At 37.6% G+C, this 25,133-nt stretch overlaps 1 protein-coding gene across 1 annotated transcript in view; it reads right to left on the reverse strand.

Moving 5' to 3' along the window:
* The window catches only part of LOC140237727 (NADPH oxidase 5-like), an 87,717-nt gene that overhangs the window by 42,358 nt on the left and 20,226 nt on the right, over positions 1-25,133 (reverse strand). The window contains exons 3-4 of the mRNA XM_072317655.1: positions 19,636-19,846; positions 4,648-4,847 (exon numbers count right to left, since the gene is read on the reverse strand). Coding sequence (XP_072173756.1) covers positions 4,648-4,847; positions 19,636-19,846 — 411 coding nt within the window. The remainder of the gene's footprint in view (positions 1-4,647; positions 4,848-19,635; positions 19,847-25,133) is intronic.

Here is a 25,133-nt window from a genome sequence, read left to right on the forward strand (position 1 = left end):
TCTATGATAAAATATGCACATTATTATAGAGACATGTTGTACATAGACAAATTAAGCAAGAGAGAGAGAGAGAGAGAGAGAGAGAGAAAGGATTGATGCACAGGCTAACGAAATTTGACTCTTGTCCCTTGGTACTCTTTCAGAAGCTTTGTTTAAAATGGTATAGTTTGATAATATATATATATATATATATATATATATATATATACATATATATATATATATATATGTATATATACATACATGTATAAAATATTTCATATATTCATATACATACAAATATGTGTGTCTACGTGAGTCTTTGTGTGGGCATTTTTGTGTGATGCATTTATCCTCACAGCAATATGTCTGTTGATGACGAGTTGCGGCCGGAACATATTTGCACATAAAATGGAATTATGAGAAGTAATTTTTCAAGTTATTATCTTCATTACAAGCATAAACAAGCCTGTGATCATGGTTACGTGAACAGCCGTAAGTTTGTTAGGCAAATAATTTCAGATGTTTACTGAGTTATCGTAGTGCTTGCAGCATTCAGCTCATTTCAGGTCAATAATTTGGAAGGAGGTTCTGATGAGTATGGCCAACCTCATGTTGTTGTTTTTTTGTCTTTTAATACGTCACATTCCACATCAGCCCCCCCCCCCCGCTTCTTACTGACTTAGTTTCATCCGCTCATAAACATGTCAACGTGCCCTTGAAATTGAAATGAATTGTGCATCGATAAATGAACAAATGAATAAATAAATCTAATCAACTACAAAAATCGTACAATGTATGAAGTCTTGCTGGGTCCTCACAACACATAGATCACAAAAACTACAACAACAAGTAAACAAAAAGGGAAAGTAATATAAGCCATGGTCGGAATGTAATCAAAATCTATATGCTTTCTACAATCGCGGCCATGGTAGGTTAATATGTGTTATTGAGGTTCACGTTTAGCCACCCTATCAATAATAAAGACAAGCTGGATTAGGGCATATATATATATAGTTTGCCTGTCAAGTATTCCTCCGTTGTATAATATCCTTAATTTGCAATGAAATATTTAGTATATCGACCCTCATATCCATACATAACATTTTGAACATGTATATGACTATATTTGACGATGTGGCATGGTATTATCTGTCAATGATCATTAACCTTTTAGCAACTGAAGATTCCGTCCATGGTGGCCTATTGTTCCCTGAGGTACTGCAACTCTCTCATTTCGACAACTTTCTAAATTATGCAAAATAGATCGCTGCATGTTTATTTTTGTCTGTTACAAGTAATGTTTATTTGAAAGCCTATTTATACTCTACCAAGAGACTCGTGTTTCGGGGGTGCAGTTACTAATGGGTTAAGGGAAAAAAATATATATATACATATATGAATTGCGTGAATTCAAAAACATTAGTAGAACATATCGATGAAGTTGGACGAAAATCGGACGATCCGTTCAAAAATAATGATTTTTGGAAATTTCGGCAACACCATTGTTAGATATGAACATTGTGGCAATTCGTGATGGCACTGATGGATAACGATACAGAGAAACTATAAAGAGAATGCAATATTCGTATTTTCATCAGTCTAGAAAAAATGAAGATCCCTTGATTTTCCTCTTTCATGCATTCTATTTATGTCGTTGTCTAACTGTGACTTTATATTCTTGCTTGATTTTACCTTACTTAAATCATGGAATTGTGGTATGGGGAAACACCTATCAAAATTTGTTAAATAAACCAGTGTTAACTGTTGTTATTACAAAAGAAGATGTAACGAATTATTTGCGGACTCGCTTAGAGTTCTCATTCAGATGTATTATTTCTTAAAAGGGAAAATACGAAATTAAAAAAAAAATATCAAAGATTTGTATTTGTTTCAGTTCAGGCGATAATTATCTTTGTTTAATTACAGCAATGATATCCTTCCTGATAGTTTTGATTCCATGTCCGAGAAACAAATCATTTCATATAAGTATCCTTGTAGGCAGTTTAATTATTTTCATTTACCTCTCTTTAGGACTTTATTAGCTCAAATTGCGAGCACGAGATGCCATTTTCACTAACAAACCTATGCTAATCCCATATCAATTCAGAATCACATTGCTTAATTTCAGAATACCTTTCAAGACAATGAATACACATAAAAGCTTTCTTAAAATTATTTACCGTCTTCATATATTTCACATCAGAGTGTGTAGAATTCCAGATTTGAGGGCTTTGAAAAAATATTAACTTTTTGTAGGAGGATGTGCAAATCAGAGGTAAAAAATTTCTGCAATTTCTTGTGCCATAATTATGACTATCTTTGTTCAATTTAAGATAATCGAGTAGGGATTCAGGTAAAATGTCATGGAGAATAAGAACATGTATATTGCAGTCTGTTATTAATACACGTTTTCTTATGTAGTCTTCTTATCCAGCGAAGACACTACTAAAAATTGAACATCACAAAATCTAAGCGGATTGTTTGATAATCCTGAAACTTAACGAATGTGTTCAAATAATATTGATGTATTTACTTCATACATTGTATTAATATGCTAATCCATAACATTCTCATTTAATGGATTCTTTCATACAGACGTATTGTTACTGTTGTTAAGGTGTTAAATTGAATGAAGTTTGATTTCAAACAAAACACTTCCATCGCATTTTAATGTTCTCTGGAGATTAACAATCTTTCTGTTTTCATCTTTTGAAATAACGGTAGAACTATTAAGCCGTACTTATTTGTATTTCTTTCTTTTTGTTACATAATCTATCACGGTGTGGTTGCTGCGCTTCTTGAGGGATTCCACTAAAATTATTCTGTGGCTTTAATATGTTTGTATATATATTAGTGAGTTGTTATATTACATGTCTTAACTTGCCTTTCAGGGGTCTTATTATACAAGCTTGCTTTTCTAAGACCCCTCCACTTTACATCTATAATGCATCTACATGCATTGTCAATTTATATTCAAATATTCTGCAAATTGTTTTAATCGCATATATTCAACAATGTATTCCTTGTTACATATTATTGTTTTTATGTAAGTTTTTGTATTGTGGAAACTTTGAATAAACTTGAAACTTGAAACTTGAAACGTAGAAATCGCGTGAGGAACAAAAAAAGAAGAAGAAGCAAGTACTGTAAAAGTAAAAGTGCATGTGCAACTAAAAGTGCACAACTAAACAATCTTTATCGATTCATGTATGTTTATGGACTTAATGTGGCGGCAATCTCATATATTGATGTGTGCAAAAGCTTTTTCATAATGCATAAAAACACAAGATACACCATTAAAAAAACAGAAAAAAAGTCTGTTATTCGAATGGACCCAGGTGCTAACTCCCAAACTCCGCAAGTTATGTGACTGGACTTGTTTACCGAGTCTATTTGCAGTACGATCGATACTCTAAACAGATATCGATGCGCTCTTATTGAAAAGAATGCCCCCTCTAGTGTTCATGAACATTGATTGACTTGTGTTTCCTAATAGTTCCTTCCAAAGACATCGCCCATTACACGCGTGTCTCGTGCGACACAAACAGGGTGTGTGAGGACATTTCTTATGCACCCCATTATCATACAAACGCCTCATGCATCGCCATTGATGTAAAGATTTCTTTTCCTTCCACACTATTTTGTAACACCGAAGCACTTCAAGACAAAAATGCTTTACCGAAAAAGCAACAATAAATTATGCAAAAACAATGTAATCCCCATGTGAGTGTTCACTATTTATCATTTGTTTCTGGTCAGTTTTCCCTTTCTTTGTTTATATACATATACATATATATATATATATATATATATATATATATATATATATATATATATATATATATATATATAGATATATATATATGTGTGTGTGTGTGTGTGTGTGTGTGTGTGTGTGTGTGTGTGTGTGTGTGTATAATTATGTTTAATCGTATAAAGCTTTCGGACTGACTTGGGTTACAAAATGTATCCCAAAGGGATCAACCATTGTTTTTGAGGAATGAGAGGGGTAGGGAGGAGGACGAACTCTGTGCGTAAAGGTTAAGAGAGTACGTACCAGTTTCGAACATGTAAAGGAAACCAAAGCCCAAATATCGATGTGAATTGAGTAAAAGCAGCAATGTCGATAGAATACATCAGTGAAATTTTGACGAAAATCGGACAATCTATTCAAAAGTTACATTAGATTATCGGTGCTGTTATCACTGGATATAAAGGAGCCTTCTAAACACTTCATGATGTCAATTTGGATAACTTTCATTTATGAAGAAAATACACGGAAAATTCCCCCAAATCTAATGTTTCATTCAAAGTACACATTTCATCTACTTGTTATTGACATTATTTGTGTTTACGGTATCATTCTTCCTGCTTCCTGAAAGAGATAAGTCAAGCGCTCTTTCTTTGTACCAGAAAAGTGAATTAGATTACGTTGATTTTTTCTTTATGTATCTTCTTTATATTGTTGTCCATGATGACATCATAAAGTGTATTAGTCTTCTCATCCAGCGATGACGGCATCGAAACTTTTAATATTCATAACTTTTGAATCGATCTCTCGATTTTCCTCAAACTTTCACTCACGTTTTCCACTATTCATATTGCTGCTTTCACTCAATCCACATTAAGATTTGGGGGTTCACTCGTGGCTCACTCGTGGCTCACCAGTTACGAGGCACCAGTTGGAATTTTCTTTACGACTCGTGACGTACGCAGCCTGGATAAAGAGCGCCACGTTGATCAGCAAGTAAACCACGAGGAAGAGGATCTTTCGGTAGTTGTTGTGAACGTATCTCCAGGTCAGGTAACGGGGGAGCAACGGTCTTGTCCGCTTGATCGACGGCGGCTTCAGCCAGCTCGCTGCACTGTTGGGTCATCCCAGGCGAATAAAGGAAGACACAGAGTATACAAAAAATGTCAGAGTTTTACTTTCAGCTAGTTATCGACATAACCATGCATTGCTTTTTTATAGATAAGATACATAAATAGGTTGTAGTACGTGGTAGAGTGCGGGGATTTTCCCCCGTAAAACTGAGTGACATTGAGGTATAAGGATTATCCAGCATTTAAGGTCAAAACAAAGCGAAGTTTAAATGGAAGCGGTTAAACTTGCCTATAATCGCGAATCTTATCTTGGGTTTGCGCTGCTAACCACTGAAGCTGGCAAAGTTTTCTATAATTATAATTATAATTATAATTAGACAAATTTGTATAGCGCAGCTACTATGTAGGCCTAAATATACTCTACTGCGCTGTGATGTAACAGAGCTCCTGTCACTGATTAGACACACGAAAATAAATAACAAATTAATCAAAGGCTTCTGAAAAAAGATAAGTCTTCAATAAAGATTTGAAGACAACAAGTGATGATGCCTTCCTCAGTTTCTCAGGTAATTTATTCCAAAATTTTGGAGCAGCACAGCTGAAGGCACAGTCCCCTAAAGTTACTTTCGTTTTTAAGTGATATTGCTTTAGAAGCAACTTATCCTGTGTACTTCGTAAATTATGAAAATATGACTGTGATTTCATTGATATCAATTCTGATAAAGAACCAGGTGCTTGACCATACAATACTTTATAAACAAGTATCAAAATTTCTACCGATATTCACAAACTTTCCCGATATTCTTTTTTTTTTTAGTCAGTTGTGTTAGTGATGTCGTGTTTATACTTGTATAATAGTCCCAATCCTTGACTAACGTCGGAGAATGAAAAACATCTGTTTCATGCTCAATAAGGTCACTTTCATCGATCTCTCATGCATCTTAAATTGTTATTCTCATCACTATTCTTTTTTGTTTCAAATTTTGATAAAACATAATCTACTGAAGTGTTGTGTAACAGAATATCACATACATGATCAACGATGCATCCTTTTTAGGCTGGTAAGGGAAGGAAAGTTAAATCAATCAAACTTGCCTGCAAGCCGTGTACTCCACTACAGCGTATACATCATTAATTCTACCCACATCGCCAAAAAAAAAAGAAAAAAAGAAGAAAGATATGAAGGTGAACAAAGAAAGGACATTGACGGAAACGGGATGTAGAGAGAGCGAGCGAGCGAGATGAAAACAGAGGAGAGGAAGTGGGCAAGAAAGACAGGAGGGAAAGAGAGGACTTGTGTCTGAGTATTTTTGATGCATTACTCCATCAAGAACGGGCAACAATGGCTAAAAATTCACTCAAGCAACAAATATCATTTCGCTTAATTCCATTTCATTTAATCTCATATCATCTCATTTCATTTTGTTTCATTTATTCTGCCATTTTTTTAAAAAACTACATTTGAAACAAGATACATCTTGGCCGATACACGGTAGAGAAAACGATACAGTGAATGATCGATGATAGTCTAACTGTAAAAGGTTGCATACAAAGGTTGCAAGATTTTGCCAGAATCATTATGAAATGTTTCAAAACAAGACAACTCTCATGTTTTCTTCTATTCAACAAATGAAAAAGAATCTAACTTCTACAGCCTGGTCCTTGAGTACAATGATTTTGGGAGAGTTTATTTCATTTCAAGTCTTTTCATTTCATTTCATTGTACATGTATTCGTTATAACTGCGCTTTTTTATTATATCACAATTCATTATGCTCCTGAGAATTAGGAATTCATAGCTGGCAACTGCTGGACAATCTAAATCTCAAGATCCTTTGATGTCAAATTTGATATAATTTCTTATCTCGTTGTTCCTAAATCATTGCATTGGTGCTTTCAGCTGACTGTTTGTCAGTTGTTGTTGTTGTTTTGTTTTTTTTTAATCTATCTACACAGATCAAACTAGCAATAGGCCTACCGTTTGTATAGTTTTGCAAAAGTATCATTCAGCGCTGACGGGTTAAACTAGTTTCATCATGATTAAAGCACGACACGACGTTACAGGACAAACACACACACACACTCACACCAAAAACAACAACAAAAAACAAACAAACAAACAACCCATATTGCGTTCTTCTCATCTTGAAAGCATGAATTCCGTAATTTTTCGGTTCGTATAAATGCTTAATGAAGGAGGATTATTGTGAAGCCATTGTGAAGTCTTTCAAGATGAGATGGTCGCGGTGAGTGAGGCCGCTTGAGCATGTCAATATGTGTTATAACTTAGGTGAAATCATTGCAGTAGACTTATATAGTAGAGAGCAACTCTTAACGTTGACTTCTCTGTAGACAGAGTGAAATAGAATAAATTTAAAATTTTCATGAAACACGGACATTAGGAGGGAAACATCTGGAAGTTCAAAAGAAGGATTCACAATACCTATGTTTTATGAAGTTTACGAAAACGGTCATTGAAACTTGCAGATGAGAACCTTTAAAGTGACGGCATCCTTACAACATAATATAACCTACTTTGTAAGTATGCCCACTATGATTAATTGTATGTGAAACTGTTTCTTACTTTTTCTTACTTCCATGTTTGTGTTCTGAAGTTAACAGAACTTTAACAGTTTCTTTGTGTAATTCTATTGTTCTTGTAAATGTCAATTAAAAAAATCTTAGAGTTGCTTTACATTTTTATAACTTATCTTGCAAACTATGCAAGGGGGTGGACGAGAAGCTATGATCATTATCACTGCTAACGAGAGGATAGATAAATAATATTAAAACATCGATTTCGCTGGCTACATATCAATATTATCAATTTCTCGTCACACCTTATGAGTTCTACAACTCCTCTGTACTGAAATGAAAATAATTTCAATAAACTCTCCCAAGAATATACAAATGCACCAACGAGAGAAATCCAATGCAAAGGATACTAGGATACAGTTCATCAGACAGGCAAAAGAATAGTGCCACCACGAGCGGAATTGCGTTTAAAATTGTTATTGTTTATACCAGCGGAAATAGGATCTAGATTGCAAAAAGTGCAGTGGGAAAAAAAAAAAGTGAAAACAAGATAAAATACAATAATATTGAAACTAACCACACAAACAAGTAAACAAAAATCCAAATAGGTCACCTTGCCACCCTGGCCACAATAATATTTGTAGATCAGTTCATGACGTAAGAGGCGCCTTTCACATGTAATGGTATTGTAACTTTCTCCGCTGATCGGCACACAGAACCGCATCCCCTACAAAGGCCCCTCAAATCTTTCTTCCCGAAATTAAATTTCCCTAACATGGACTACACACAACTGAGACCAGTACAACACCGTCGAACATAATATATGACGGGAGGAAACCATCATTTTACCCGCAAATGAATTGAAGGCAATCCCATAGGTGTTGGCAGCCCTAATAAGTCATATCTTGAAATAGATTGAGATTGCCGAAACAATGATGAAAACAAAAAACACGAAAAGCACAACAACTCTACCGACTCATTTCTCACGCACTACCTCTCTCTCCCCCTCCTTCTCCTTGCTGCCGAGAATACGTAATATTGTAATATTGATGTTGCGTGTGCCTACGTGGATATATCCAGTCGATCCCTCTAAAATTGGTTTAAGTGAATGATATTTGGCCCCCGCGGCCAGCTAAGTTACACTTAACGTCGTCAATGACCGATACGGGAGTCGACGGTGAGGAATCGCCTTTTTCGGTCTGAATGACCGTCAGGAGGGATATGTCAGGATCCACTCTGAACTTGGTGGCTTTTGAAAGGAAAGTGTGTCGGGTTAGATTATGCTTTGTGCGGTGATTAGCGGCGATGGGGGGAAGGAATGTATTATATACATAGTGTCACAATTTCTTCAGAGATTAATGCCTTGGTATTTCATGCTTTTTCTTCTGCTAAGAAAGCAAGCAAAGTAAAAAGTTTCAATAACAACAACAACAACAACAAAAGGATATGAGAGTAGGAGCGGGAGCGGGAATGAGCGGGAAAGAGGGGGGATAGACAGATAACAAATAGATGTAGGAATGAGGGGGAGGGATGGGAAGGGAGGGAGAGGGTATCACATTGAAAAGACTAAACATCTTTCTTCTTCTGAAGGAGTGTTATGATGAGACAATGTACTGGAGTGATGTGACAACCAAAAAGGCGCACTATTCCGCTTTCCTGCAAAAGACCACCACTATCCACAGACTGCCCCGCCGGGGGTAGTTGCTCTGGGCCCGCGGCCCTCGTTGACCCCCTTGACCCCCCCCCCCCCCTCGTCAGACTGCCTTTGATTTTATCCAAAAAAAAAAAACTGTCATGGGTTCCTGCGGATATTAGTTATATTTGACATTAATAGTTCTACATGAAAATTTTCTTTCCAACATTTAAGTATTATCAAGTCATATCGATTCAGCAATAACGGATTTTCAGATGGGGGGGGGGGGGGGCTTGAAGGTGCTTATGGTTTCGACCAACAATTGAAATGAGTTCGCAAAATGCCTTATGTACATGCCAATGTGAGGATTGTAAAGTGATGGTTAAATTACATATTAGTATTGCCACTGATGTCACTGAATTCTACAATGCGAACCTAATAACTTTCTTAGAAGTTTGACTTTGATAACAACATTCGCGTTGAGAAAAATGAAGAAAAAAAAGCGTTAGTTGTTCGAATTGGTTATTCTTTTCATTAATGCCAATTCAAACAGGGACTGGACTTTTACGATTAAACGCATTCGCTTAAACCTCAAAATATGAAGGTTTAAAGTTATAAAAGGTTTATGTGTGTATTTAAATTTGTGTATCCCTCTCGTTGATAGCGGAGTGATCACCTACTTCGAATCAGTGCTTGGCTCCATGCATTGAGTGATTCGACGGACGGTAGAAGTAGGAAACAACCATGGGAACGGAAGTAATTCATAACAAGAGCTAGACTAAGATTAGAGAAACGCCGGAAGGAAAGAAAGAAGAATAGATGTGACAAAAGACAAAAGAAGAGGAATGTAGAACGCACAGAAATAGAAATTGTATACATACTTATTATTCGACATCACAGTAGAAATCTAAAATTGAAATGCTCTCTGCAGTCAATTTGTAAATGACTGCATCCCGGTGACGCCTTGCATACGCCATGTGATAAGGTGGGAAACGAATTCTCGTAAACATCTCACCGTCCCCCCTCGATAATAGATCATACGGAATGTGTGCACAAAATTTTGCGTTCGGTAAATGGCAGCTCGTCGAGATGTTCGCACGCTTTAAGAAATTATACTTGGCGCCTCCCTGCAGAAGGCAACACCCTTACTGTCACTCGAGGAATATTGGTGGTCGTTGGCAAGCACTTCGATTGTTTGTTTGTTTGTTTTTTTCTTGTTGAGCGTTATACAATGACAAGAGAAATGTATGGAGTTTGTTCTTGTCTTTTGATTTTAGTTTGTCATGTTTGTAGAAGCTTCATGGCGGTACCTTCCAGTTCTTCTCTTATAATTATAAACCATAAAATTGAGCAAGAGAGAGGGACAGCATTGGACAGAGAGAAATGTAAAGAAAATAAAACTGTTTGCAACATGCGGTTGTAAGTGCTATGGTGAGAAGTGTTGCTGTTTTTTGTTTGTTTGTGGGTTGTTTTTTTTTTTGTTACTTTACATCCTGTATCCTGAGGCAGTGAGCATTTTTTTTTATTCGGAAAAGAGTGTAATCACTTTGATTAAAGTGATCACACTCTATCACTTTAATTACACAAGTCCCTTGGCCCCCTTTCAGCCCCCACCCCCCCCCCGTGTCAATTTAGCTTAGAACTGTAATTAAATATTCTTTGTGTTCTCAAAGAAAAATAAGCTGAGATGAGATTCAACATTTTGCAGCATATCATGATAGTAGAACTCGTTATTGTTCACTCTCGTTTGACGTGCTTCACAGTAAAGGCATGTCATACGTACTTTGTGGGAGCAAATTATCAGGTATGAATATTAGTTACATGCACGTAGAAGCGACAGCGCGAATCTGTGATATGATATTTGCGAGCGATATGACGGTCTCTTAATTAGATAAGTTGCTCTCCCGTATGCTTGCAAGCCTGGTCAGTATTACTAACAGGGTTTTGTGTGTGTGTGTGGGGGGGGGGGGGGAGGAGGAGCGATGGTGGTGTTAAGGATCAATTATTCTTTAAATTCCCCCTATCCGTTTATGTTTGAAGAGCAAAAAGTGTCAGGGGGAGACTGCAGCTCCACCCCACCCTCATTCCGGCCTTTGAAATGCACAGCTCTTCCAAAGAGACTTGTCATTATTATTATCCATGCATCGCCAGGTTTCCATTTTTCCAAAAGTGTGTCAAGGGGGACAAAGTGAGACAAAGCATCGTCTTCAAGCCTCATCCACCAGGGGTCATCCCACGAGACCGACAACCACGAGTTAAACGGCCCACGAGTTCGACATTGCTCAGTTTCAAAAAAAGGTTCATGAGTCATACAGCCCACGAGTCCCACAGCCCATGAGTTCTATTTTGGGTGAAAACAGCGCACGAGTTCGACATTAACCACCACAGGGCTTAATGGGTCGGTCTCGCGGACCTTGTTTACTCAATATAGATCTCATGGGCTGTATGACTCGTGGGCTGTATAACTCGTGAGCTGTATGACTCATGGGCTGTGTGACTCGTGGGCTGCATGATTCGTGGGTGTCGGTCTCGTGACGTGCACCCAATCCACCATACCACCGAGCTCCCAGTGCCATACTAGCTCACCGTATATGATGGCATGCATCCTTTTCCCCTTCGTGCATACAAAGTCAGGGAGAAAAAAAAAAGACAAACATAGAAGGAGGGGGGACCTAGCGAGGACATCCTAGACTTTGTGAGCACCGTGTAATATCGATGTATTACCACCATAAGCGCATTAAAGAATTATTTGATGAAAGGGTGAAGCTTAATCAGATGGAATGTTGGTCACGTGATACATATTATGCCCCATCATGATTACTGAAGATGTAAAATGACATCACTTTTCCTGACCTAGCCTCCACTCATACATTCTAAGAATGGTACGGGCCTTTCGCAACGGTTCTGCGACAGGACGGAATAAGACACGATGGCAGATGAAATACTGCTAGGGACTGTCGCGAGACACTCGTTAAGACTTCCAATGCACATGTACTGATATGGTCCGAAATTGATGTCTATTTTAACGAGCGGAATGTTGCTGTTGTTCTCCAAGGACCGGTAAATCACTGCCACGCAGCAAAGTGACATTGTGGTGGCAGCCATTTTTTTAATAGATAACCCTAACACGAGGGCATAATGTAATCTAATGATCAAGGAGCCACGAGGGCGTCGTTTTGACCGAGATTTACTGTCATTTTGCAGACGATGAAGAGACAATGTCTGTAATGAACATACCTTAACGTGTCTCAAATATTTATGGTGGGAAAAGATATCCGCCGTTGAAATTTGAAATGATGGTATTGACCAGGGAGGTGGGAACCCCACCTCCCTAGATTGACATATTAGCTAGAATAAAGTACCTCGGTTGAGTAAAGATAAAGATCCAGATACATTGTATGTGTGTTGACGTCATGATGCAATGATGTAAAATGTTGAATTGCTTTATTCAAGAGAAGGAGGTAAATGATAACAACATGTTGTATATAATAATCAATACCTCAATGAAGGTGTGTAGGCGGTAATTGAACAATCACATGTAATGATGACAAGATATCTCAACTAGAAAATCACGGTATAATGACAATAATGTCTGCCTTGGAGCGATCAATGGACACTTGTTTTCTAATGGACGTGAATACATTCCCAGTGTTTTTCCCCAAACATCTTTTGTCTATTTGACGCAAGTTGCATGAACTAGTAAAAATATGTAAAAGAAACTTCAGGGGGGGGGGGGGTTTCGTGAAAAATAAACATAAGTTAAAGACAAATAGCAATACACTTCAGTAGAAGATGTGAACTTCTATTTCACAAAAGTTTCAAATGAATTGCTGATCAGTGATTATTTGACACTTCTTTTGGATTCGTCTCCTCGTGTGATTTTATACATTGCCGCCTTGAATGCCAGCGACCGCGTGGGATCTCAACACTTCAAATACCCGATCTCCCTTCCCACTTCAACCCTCAAACAGTATCGTGAACAACATGAATAAAAGTGAAACAGCCCCCAAGGGGGTGGGGTGGAAGGGCCCACCATGAGCATCATACTGTGCAAATGAAGTGCCGATTTTCATAAACGAGAAATCGTCTGTCTACTGAAACCTGTCGCAAGTCGGGGCCTTTTCAAATTTCGTCAATCTAGTGACAGACATTACGGTTTGATTCCATGATTATGATTTGTCCTTCTAGGTGACAAAGAGTGCCGCCTGTAACTTGATTTTCCTTAAATCTTTTCCTATTTTTTTGGAGATGGGGGGGGGGGGGGGCAGGGAGGGAGGAGGATAGACATTCGATAGTCTCAGGCCGGAACGTCCCTTTCACCAATGCGGCGTAGGAGTGCAAAGCCTAGCGACTGCGTTTAATTTCCGCAAGATTACCGTCTATTTAAACGCGATAAACGCGACACCAGCAGGGAGAGGAACGACGATCGGGTGCTCCAAACACAGTGGCCACCACGTCAACAAATTCTGGACAAGCCTTGCTGCTGCTGCCTCGTGACAACAGAAAGACTGATAAGATATGGAGAGATACAAATATCCACCAGAAAGATTAGATAAATAAATAAATAAATAAATGAATAAATAAATAAACAATAAATAAATGAATAAATAAATAAAGAATAAAAAAATAAATAATAAATAAATGAGTAGATAAATAAATAGATAGATAGGATAAATGAATAAATAAATAAATAAATAAATAATAAATAAATAAATAATAAATAAATGAATAGATAAATAAATAGAAAGGATAAATAAATAAATAAATAAATAAATAAATAAATAAACAATAAATAAATAAATAAATAAATAAATAGTAAATAAATGAAAAATAGGCCTAGACAGATAGGAATGTAGGTAGATAGCAAGATGAATGAACATAATGTTATAATAATCAAATACAATTGTATAGCACCTACTAGCGTATATAAGATAGAAATGAATAGACGAATTTAGAAAAAGATAAACATTCAGATAGAAAAATAGAGGAGAAGATAGCTGAACAGATAAGAGTATTAGAATAGACGAAGCACAAGATATAAGACGGACTACTGTTGTTTGGACATAATATTGGATACAAGCTCGAGAGACAAGTTCGGAGTATATGGGAGAGGAATGCGTGAAATCAAAGTATACAATCACACATCTAAACGAGGGCAACTGAGACGGAAGAAGCAAACGCTTAGTGTAGGCTGTAAGAGCGGATTTTTTTTTTTTTTTTTTTTGGTGAGCCCAGATTACATTCTCTTCTGTTTTCATGCCAAACAATTTTCCCTATAGCACTCCGTGCTTTCCTTCTGCCTATTTCTTGTAAAATAAAAGAAAGTTGTAGTAAAAGTGAATCATTGAAGCACTGATCTAATTTCACTTCGTTAATGATTACTGCAAATGAAGAAGCTGATTTAGAGACTAAGTTATTGTGCATTTCTCGTTGGGTCACTACAAGGAAAAGCAGTGGGCTCATATAAGCGTGAAGGTGTAAAGAAACGTCTGTCGGCGCGATACGCCGTTCATGCACGCAAGGCGACAAGCGTAATTTGTGACGGTGTAAAAATCGCGACGCCACACTATCATCTTTTAACCGAAATAATAATTGGAGTCAGTTGGGTTACACGATAGTGTGAACTGTGTCTCTGCTTGCGGTCGCGACGGAAAGCGAAGAATTAAATGGGTCGGATCAGCCATTATATCCTCAAGTTATCCATTGATTAACTTCCCATCACCATTCTCGCCCAATTACTGCGTGCAGGTGTTTCGCCCCATCTTTCTATATAATGGACTCGGTATCAATATCGCCTCGCCACAAAACCCCGGTCTCTCGCGGGAGCGCGGAGCCGAATAAACTTTCGAAAGAGTGCCACTAGTGTCTCCTGGTCCGCCCGACCGAGTTCGGTAAGAGGGAGAGTTTTGAACCGAGTGAGAACATAGGCACTTCTTTCTGGTCACCGAGAACTTTGTCCGATCCCCTCGAGGACACGAAAAATTCATCTTTCTGTTTAATAGATGGATGATAAGCTGTTCAAAGAGGATGAGTTGGGACCGTTACCAAACTATATCTCAGCAGCACGATGCCATGACAGAGTGCAGTATAATCGAAGCGAAAGCCAGGCTGTGTTTGCTAATCGTAGAACGGCCTTCGTCGTCTGAAAAATTTGATACGGCCAGCAGAGCTTCCGGCAAACTTCTCCTGCTATTCTTTGGTCACGTGCGGTCTGCCCGGCACTTCTCCCGCCAAAAGCAAAGTCGCGGGTAACAAGAAAGAAACAGCCTGTCTACGATTCTTTCATCGATTTCATTCGACGGCATCGGCCAAAACATGGATTTCGATAATTTCTTTACCAGGAGAATAACGATTCCAGATATATGATTACTGAAACTCCGGTATCCAAATACCCCTGCAACTGAATATGATTCTAATGAAGCGTCCTGTTATTTTCGAGAGCTAGTTTACAATACAAGCCGCTGGTTAGGTATAGAGACACTGATGTGTCGTATTTTCAGAGTAAATACCTCATACTTGTCTTTGCAAACATCGCGTTTCGCGAGTATTATGTGATGGACAAAAGAATTAGACTTCTTTTTTTATCGGCTGTACATGGGTTGAAGTCTGTCAATAATGTTACACAATGTCATGTCCGACAGAGAAAACATTCATCTCACGTAATTTAACTTGATACTGGAACCATGCCTCGAGGTACTTGGGAAGGATTCAAGTTTTATGTATTTTTCAATGGACAGATAAAAGAAAAAAAAAAACCGTAGGCACTCAAATGCACGCACACACATAAACATACATGTACTTGTATAGGTTTCAGACAAAGTACATGAAGAGTATAGGTTTCAGACAAAGTATATATATATATATACATATATATATATGAAGAGTTTTATCGCAAAATGAGCTGAGCGCCATTTTTAAACATTTCAAAGTAAATCTAAATCAGAGCAAAATTAAACCTTTCCAGTAATACTTCACTTGTAACATAACAGGAAATATTCTAGAAGTTGTGATAAAAATATCCTGTATAGTTTAAATTTTGATTAATTTCTGTGTATTTAGCAGCTTTAATCACAGATATCTCAACTTAACATAGATGGATTTAGCTCGTTTTGCGATAAAACTCTTCATATATAGTGTGTGTCTGTGTGTCTACATATATTATGTGTGTATGTATGTGAAAGCCAGAGTGGATATACGATGTGTATTTACATGTAATGTAGACAGAAGTTTGATATAGACGGCTATGTGATGCTGTGTTCTTACCTGGTTGTCTTTATCCTCAATGCTCAAGTATGATGATTTTTTTTATTTGATTTGTTTTTTCAAACGTTGTGATAGCATTATTTTCGCAAGTAATCATAAAAACGACCATAATTTATATAGGAAGGTCGTGCTAAATTTTCATTTACGTTCCTGCGGTGAGTTATGTAGGGCCAATCGCATTTATTCTTATCATCCGCTCAATTTTATCGAATTCACAGCTTTACTCAAAGTGGTAGACTTATCTTCTTCTTAATTGTAACGCCACTGTACGCAGACAGTGGCATTGGTAACGGATCATCTTCAACATCAATTCAATTTCATATCAATCGTATCCTTGTAGACTTTGTAAGGCACGCCCACACTTTCCCCTCCATTTTTGAAACTCTCTGCGTTCTCTGCGTACATGTTTACAAGGTTTGGGGGCCATGAGGACATTATGGCATTAGAAATATAGAGAAAAGTATTTTGTATGTGTGTGTGTGTGTGTGTGTGTGTGTGTGTGTGTGTGTGTGTGTGGTTTGAAAATTATGTCCAAATGATGCAAATATTTTGGTATGTTGTACAGAAATTACCAGCTTACTATCCTTATATTTATGTGCGTGTGGGCGTGTGTGTGTGTGTGTGTGTGTGTGTGTGACAATGAAGTATGAAACTAAACCAAAAGGCTGGAAGCGTGGGCGGTGTGTGTGTGTGTGTGTGTGTGTGTATGTGTGTGAGTGTATCAGTGCATGCACATGTATATGTGTGTGCGCTTTAATTTTTTTCATTCAAGTCGTTTGCGGTATAACGTGCTGATAATGCAGTTAATTTATATCAGTTATCTATTCAATGACAGCTGGGAATATGAATTATACGAGTATGTGTGTAACTGTTTGTGTGTGTGTGTGTGTGTGTGTGTGTGTGTGTGTGCGTGTGTGTGTGTGTGTGTGTGTGTGTGTGTGTGTGTTTTACCCAGAACAATGTATATAGTTTTTCAAACACTTTGTGATTTGTATCTATACATATCTACTTCATATTTTAAAAATGTCAAACGCATGACTCTGTGTGAATTTCAACGTATGAAGCTTACATTACGATTTGAATGAAACTACTAATAGATATTACCGGGAAAAAATGAATGAATGAATAGCCACACAAATGAATATCCACACAAAAGTGGTCGGCTTTTCTAAGAGATCACACAGCGAGATATACTAGTAGACGAATATAGCACCCCACCCCGTAATCACATACCAGGCTATCTCTTGCGTGTAATCCACCAAGGGTGACCCGCAATCACCGTCAAACTCGCCATCAATCATAGTGAGAAAATAGAAAAAATAATTATAGATGAGACTTTTCTGAAATACCGCCTTAATCACTATCTCCTCTCGTTGGAATCCTAGAGGGAATATATTATATTCGTCTTGGCCAGGGGTCACTCACTAAAATCAAGGGACTACAACTTGCTTGTGGACTCTCTCAATGATAATTTTGATGACAACAACGATGAAAACTGGAACAAAACTATGATAAAAAGAATGCTGACGATTTTAGAAATAATCGAGAGGGTATATTCGCCTTTAATGCAAGTGATAGTGGAGAGCTTAACAAGGGGACTTTGCCTCGAAGAGAAAGCTGATGCCAACGAAATTCAAAGTTTGACTGACAAATATCAAGCTAGTATCATCAAAGTTTCATCATTGCTTAACTTTGTCTACTGAGAGTTAAAAATATCTTGTTTCAAAATAATGAGTTCTCTGAATGTCCCAGCCCCTTGCTGTGTAAACTATTGATCGTTTTTGTGACCATTCATACATGGATCTGTTTTTTCCATTAGAATAAAGAATGATTAAAGACAGAGTGATGTTATGGGACACTCTTAGTTCATTACCATTACACAAGCAGCGTTAAAATGACTTTAATGGATCTCTATGAGCAGATGAATCTCCATGACAAACTCAGATATGACAAGTTATCTCTTTTGATATTTATCTATCACTCTCAAATTTCACTGATGTATAACAATTTTTGTTTCATTGCGTTCGCGCAGTATTATAATGTTCTTTGATTACTGGTTGTTCGTTTTTCGCAGTCTTTGACCTTATTTCATATGTTACAATCTATACTACTTTTCTCTGTGATTATGTAGCAAGATTAAACGAATCTGTCGATGTATACATTAATCGAAGAGGTGACTAAATTATGCGGAATATGGACTTCTTTACTGGAGAGACCATTCCTTTAAAGCACTGCTGTCAAGGACGAAAAATGAAAGTGAAAAAATATAAGAAAGAAACAGAAAAATTCCACTGTATGGATAAAGCAGTTTGACTAGCCACAATAATCTACAAAGCTGGCTGCATCGGTATACATACACAAAGCCATGCGAGCGACATTGAGAACCCCATGAATGTCTCGCAGGTAGAGTATGGGATAAGAGGATTATTGGTATTAAGGTAAGGCACGCGGTGCAGCAACGAATGGAGTAACGCCTTCCTTTAACCCTCAACGGACTGCTCCACTGATAGCCCATTGATATCTATTGCAGTATAGTCGAAGTGTGGAAATGACAGACTTAAATGATGTGCCGGCATTATCCTATTGAAATGGAGACTGGTCTGTGGGCATGGTGGCATTGTGATGCCTTGCAGGCTCTGTTTTGCCCATTTTCTCCCCCAAAACACGCGCTATGTGTCTGCTTGTTCTCATCGCATTCATTAACATTTCCGTGCAATCCACTTTTTGAAAATTCAATAATGTCGCTCACAGGAACAACACAACTTAGACAGAATAGGAAGATGGAGTATACATGATGTAAGACGAACAAAAATGAGAGACATTGAGACAAATAAAGGAAAACAAGACCCTTAAATAGAAAGTACACAGAGCGGAAACGATGGCAACGAAGACCTAATAGAATCTGCCGCGAGTAATGAAGACCAAAATGGCAGATGCAAGCGGAAATCGTATTCTTAAGCTCTTGATGAGTTTGAATACACGTTTACAAAAAAAAAAAAAAGAAGAAGAAGAGAAAACAAGCAAGAAAACACATTTGACAACCTTGCACTCATAGAGCAATCTGTACAAGCAGGAAGGGTTTATCAAATCGATATGGTTATAATTACATGTAAGGATATTCGTTCTTTTGTTCCATAATTATGTTTCTACCCAATTTTTCGGCATATCAAATAAACAGGTACATAATGCCTAGAAAGAGAATATTTGTGTGTGTGTGTGTGTGTGTGTGTGTGTGTGTGTGTGTGTGTGTGTGTGCGTGTGTGTGTGTGTGTGTGTGGGAGAGAGAGAAGAGAGAAGAATACACACACTGTTATGTATGTATTATATATACATAAATAGAGAGAGAAAGAAAGCCAGGGAGGGAGGGAGGGGGATTTATCATCACTTTTGATTACTTACCTTATGGTCAGATTTTCCATGACATCCGGGTTCTTTTCGAGTTCTTCTTTGAGCTCCTCGAAGCTGATAGCGCCGCTGCCGTCCGTGTCTGCGGCCTCGAAGAGTGCTGACGTCAGGGAGTCGATGGTTGCCTCACTTATGGTCATCGCACTTTCCTGTAAGCAAGCTCGTAAGACCACTTTGAGCTCCTCGTGGTCAATCGCCCCATTGCCTACATGGGAAAACAAAGATGGCGGATGTTGCGTTTCATAGTATTTTTATTGCTGCTGTTTTTTTTTTTTTTTCATGCGATATTATTCATCAAGTCTTCGTCAATATAGGCAGACGGGAATGTACTATTATAATCTTGACAGGTGTAAAAATCGCCTTCGTTTTCTTAACCATGATGAGGCCGCCATGCAAGTCATTTTGTTTATAATGACCGTTTCCTGAAATTCCTCTCTTATTTCTACATGAAACGATAACGACTTTCTTTTTACAAGATATTGATATACATAGGAAATAAACGCACTATTACGAAGTGATGGGAACTTTCTCACATTATCTGTAGCAAGCATTCGGTCTGCTGTTTCAGTACTTGATCGAAATGCTGAAGTGCGATCTAAATAAACCCAAGTCATATGAGTGCAAGTGCTTTGAAATAAGATGAATGCCAACGTAGTAGGGTCGATATGATGGCAATCTATGTTTTGCACGTTAACTGGAAATACGTATAAATGGCATCTGTGATTCCAAACTAACTAAAAATTGTTGCGCTCCATGTAGGCGCACAATTTCATCGTAAAATGCCAACCCTGGTTCCTCTGTCTGATTTAGCGGTCGTACAAAAAACCACAACAACAACAACAACAACAGTTATAGGACCATCTTTTAATGCGGTTGCAGTTCGTTATTCCTAAGGTTCATTATTCCGAGGGCTCGTTATTCCCAAAATGAAATAAGATTTCTTATTCCGAAGGTCCATTGAACGAAAACGAAATGAGATTAATGAATCAGAAGGTTTATTAGAAGGTTCGTTCGTCTTTGGGTGTTTTTTTTTTCATTTTCGGATCAACGAACCTTCAGAATAAGGAACGACACCATTCAGAGCAGTGAAATTGCTGGTAATATTCGCTACTCCGAAGGCTTTTTAATCCGAAACTGATAAAAGGTTCGTTATTCCCAAGGTTCCAAAACACTCAAATTCCCTAAACCTTGATTTTCGTTAATTCGCACATTTTGTAGCGTTATTTCCAAGGTTCATTATTCCGAAGGTTCGTTATTGCGAAAATGACACGAGGTTCTTTAATCCGAAGGTTTGTTGATCTGAAAATGAAAAAGGGTACGTGATCGAAAGATTCGTCAGTCCGAAAAGAAGACATAAAGTTCGTTAATCTGATAATAAAAAAGAAGGTAGATACTAATGAAGCTTTTGAATTGTCAACCGTATTTTGTTTTCAGATAAACGATCCCATTAATTATTTTCATATCAACGAACCTTCAGAATAACGAACCTTCAGACCCAACAAAAACCGAGAGCTCAAGGCGTACAGCATAATCGCTTCAAAAAGTTTGTGTGTGTGTGTGTTAGCCTATACGTATTTTTTGAAACGGAGTGACTAACATTGATCATCGTTTCCTCTTGAAATAAGAGGATTTTATTGCCGTTTTCGTGTATTTGTTTTTTTTATTTCATTGCTGTTCAGACAACAACGTGTCGTTCAGGACACTTAGTCCATTACTTGGTAGCATCTTTCAACGGTGTCTTTGAGAAGTTGTGTAAAACACAATGTTATTTTGCAGACAGAAATAAAAGAAGTTTGCGATTAGAGTGCACAGAATGCTGCGCTAACTCCGTTGTTTATCGTGACAGCCAATTAAATATTGGGTAAGAATTGATAATGAGATCGTTTTCTTGCTATACCTGGTATCAAATGATCAAGTTATTATACCTTTTCCCTAGGGATGGATCACGCAGAAATTTAAACAAGATTATTGATATATTCTCTGACTAGCAAGCAATGTGAACATCGCGGAGGTGAATGTAGTTCACATGTTTCTTTGAGGAAAAAAAAAGTGAACCCGGTGAACTATGGAATGGTGTCCCGCATTTGAAGATGGTGTCCCCATTCTCGGAGAGTGCTCCTTGTACGAATTGTTGGCAGCACCAACGCATCCGAATTCCATGCATTCGTAGCGTTGAAACCTAATGCCAGAAACACTTACACACGAATCCTGCCGATCGATAGGAAAATAAAGCCACACCTGAACGCAAGCTCGGGTCTTTAGGAGGCTCACCTTAAACACGTGGTCAGAAATCTCCCGGCACGCACCTCAGGACATCTGAAATTCCTCAGCGGGTGTTATTGCAACATTGCGTCATTGAATCATTACAGAGTCTTGCATAAAAACAATATTCAATGGCCGACTTCAACTCCGACTTCAATGTCGGATTTACAAGAGGAAGTATGCCATGCGGGCATAAATCCAGAGGGTGACGACTTTGGAACCGATCCCCATAGTATGTCAGTCATTTCTTCCGTACATCCGAGTTGGGAAGGCTTTTTGCTAAATTGAAGCATGTACTCAACATCTAACACTCAGCTGAACGAACAACTTTCTTCCCATTTCATCCTAGAATTTTCCCCTAAATCAAAGTTTTTCGTCCTGTACAAGAGACCTTCATACTTTTGTTATATTCTTACTGTATCAACTCAGGTTTGCCGACTGAAACTTGCGCTCAGAATCATAACCGGAGTGATCTATTCAAAACCCTTTCTAATGTTTCATTGTAATAATGCCCCCAAAGCAAGAAGAAAACGCATTTTTAAACGAGAATGATTTTGAAAGGAAACGTTGAAAGCGAACAAAAGATGTCATTGCAAATCGAATGTCAACAAAGTCTGAAAAGATATGATCAGTTCAATGCAGCTGTGTAAAATGTAATGATACGACATTCATTTTCAAATTAACAAACCTTCAGAATAACGAACATCAGCCGTTGTTGCAGCGGCGTTATTATGATTATAAATTTTTTTACATCCCAAAGGCCCGGGATGGTTTTTTTTTTTTTTTTTTTTTTTTTTTTGGGGGGGGGGGGGGTTGTTTGTTTGTTTTACCCTGATCTGCGTATAAGCGATATGTCTCATTCCTCCGGGTTAATATCTTCTCTTTTTTTTCCCGTGGAGTAATCTGTCCTTAGATAATCTTAGCAGTTTCAAGATATGAAACAAATGCTGATTATATGCATCGACAATTTATAGATTCTATACTGTAGTATTTATCCCATTTCCTGCAAAAACAGCGTGAATCCTAATAATGAATAAATGATTAAACCAATACTAACTAGGATCCCCAGCCAAGCACTGTTTTAGGATAATTGAAAACATTGAATCAAAGATCCCAGCCTGGTCTGAATCACATTTCTCGGAAATGTTAATTCGTTGATTACAATGTAAAGTTATGAGGGATTAATTTACCAAACCATTAAAAACATTCTTAATCCGTGTAAAAGTAATCCCGTGGTTTAAAGGAAACCTCCCGGTGATTTTCAGACTTTTACATTATCAAATATCTATCGATTGGGTATATCATGGACGTACAACATTTATGTGATGTGAGCCCCCTATGCTATCATCCTTGTTCAATGTATTATCTTGTGAGTTTTTCAGAGTATTGTTTTATCTGCTCAAGGACCACAATCTCAATAAATTACACAAATCTGTACATGGCACTATCGATTTCATGTACTTCACGATGTAAAAATATATGAATTGTCTGGAATCCCCTTTAAAATATCTTTCTTGTTTCAAGGAGTGAAACAGATGCTGATTTCATGTGTCAAAATTCTAGGATTCCATATGATACTCTTTTGTTTACGTCATTTCCCCATACTTACTATCTGCACAAACAGGAGCATGAATCATCATCATAAAAAAAAAAAGACACTGATGAATACGATACCAACTGAGAGCCCCAGCCGAAAACATTGAATAAATTAAGCTCCCTGTTCGGAATGATATTTCACATAGTGCTCGGGGATTTTAATTCGTGGATTAGATGTAAAGTTGTGAGGGATTAATGTAGCACACCATTCAAAACCATTCTCAATCCGCGTACAAGTCATTTCGTGAGTTCATGCCGTACAGCTGTGATTGGTTTGGAGGATTTCTTTCTGCGTCGCAGCATGGAACCGTACTGTGAGCTTTCTACCCACTGTATATAACATTGTGACTTTCTGAAGCGCCGCTAATGAAGGCAGGGGCGGTCATAATCAAAGGCAATTTGTCGATTGTTGTTTTCTTTTTTCTTTACTTTTTTGTAGGAAACTGCTAATTCTCAGAGTTCGTTTTCCTCGCTCAAAACAGCATTCCATGCGCCACTGGATGCAACCAGGCACCGCTGGTTACCAAATTATTTACCATTAGCATGACTAGGTATATTTGCTATTTTTTTTTCCTTTCGTTCTTTCTTCTGTTTAATGTCGTCTACAACTATTACGTGACGGAGAATTGCACAGTGTAGTCAGGAGTCGAAAAGTTACATCAGTGCAGGTTTTGATTTCTTATTTGTTGTTTTCTGTTTGTTGTATTTGTTTTTAGCCAGATATTGCTGTCGGTGCACACATCGAAATAGTTATATCAGCGATAATTTTAGATGCTACCGTGTTGATTCATATATAGTTTTATGTTGTCAGAGTAGTTTCAATAGTAGAACTTGATGTTGAAGGCAGGCAGGAAGAAGGGGAAATACGAATGAACGATTCTTGTTTTGTTTTGTTTTTTTTTTTTCAATTGCGAGCAAGAAGATAGCTTGCCCAGCATGGTACATGTTACAGTATTCAAGGAACACCTCTTAATTGGTTACTTTCAAGTCATCGTTGATTTTCATAAAAATCAAATGAAAATTTCTAGGGGGACGAGAAACTAATGTCTGTATCTGTTCACTTCTCAATTCTTAACTTTATAGACAATAATAATCAATTCAATTCAATTCAATTCAATTTACTTTCACTTTTCCATGACATTATACAAATGATGCAAGTTATTACAAATGATCTTGAACACAAATTGGTCGACTGAAAAATGGAAAATAGACCCTCAAGGTAATAAACGAAATAAAAGCATGTATAAGTATAGATTCAACCAAGCTTGTTGCTTGAACTATGTTCTGACTGTCTGAGGGGAAAAATGAGGGGTGAAGTAAAAATTAATGCAAGTACATTAAGGACAACTCATGCATTGAGCACGTTGACGCAAAAACTTAGACTTTCTTGATTAAAAAAGTAAAATATAAAGTAGTTCAAAACAGAACAAACATCGCAAGACAGAAAGGACAGAACCCCCCCCCCCCACAAACACAAACACAGAAGCACAGCAACGTGACATGACTAGTTGTTAGTGTAAATGTAAATGTAACTGCCTATCATACAAGCTGCAAATGAGGAACCGGAACATTGACAATGAAGGAAGTGGCCCGGAATAGCTGGTTATTCAGTGCACCTGTAAAGCTGTGCTGAT

This window comes from Diadema setosum, chromosome 14 (genome assembly GCF_964275005.1).
Source record: "Diadema setosum chromosome 14, eeDiaSeto1, whole genome shotgun sequence".
Classification (NCBI taxonomy): Eukaryota; Metazoa; Echinodermata; class Echinoidea; order Diadematoida; family Diadematidae; genus Diadema; species Diadema setosum.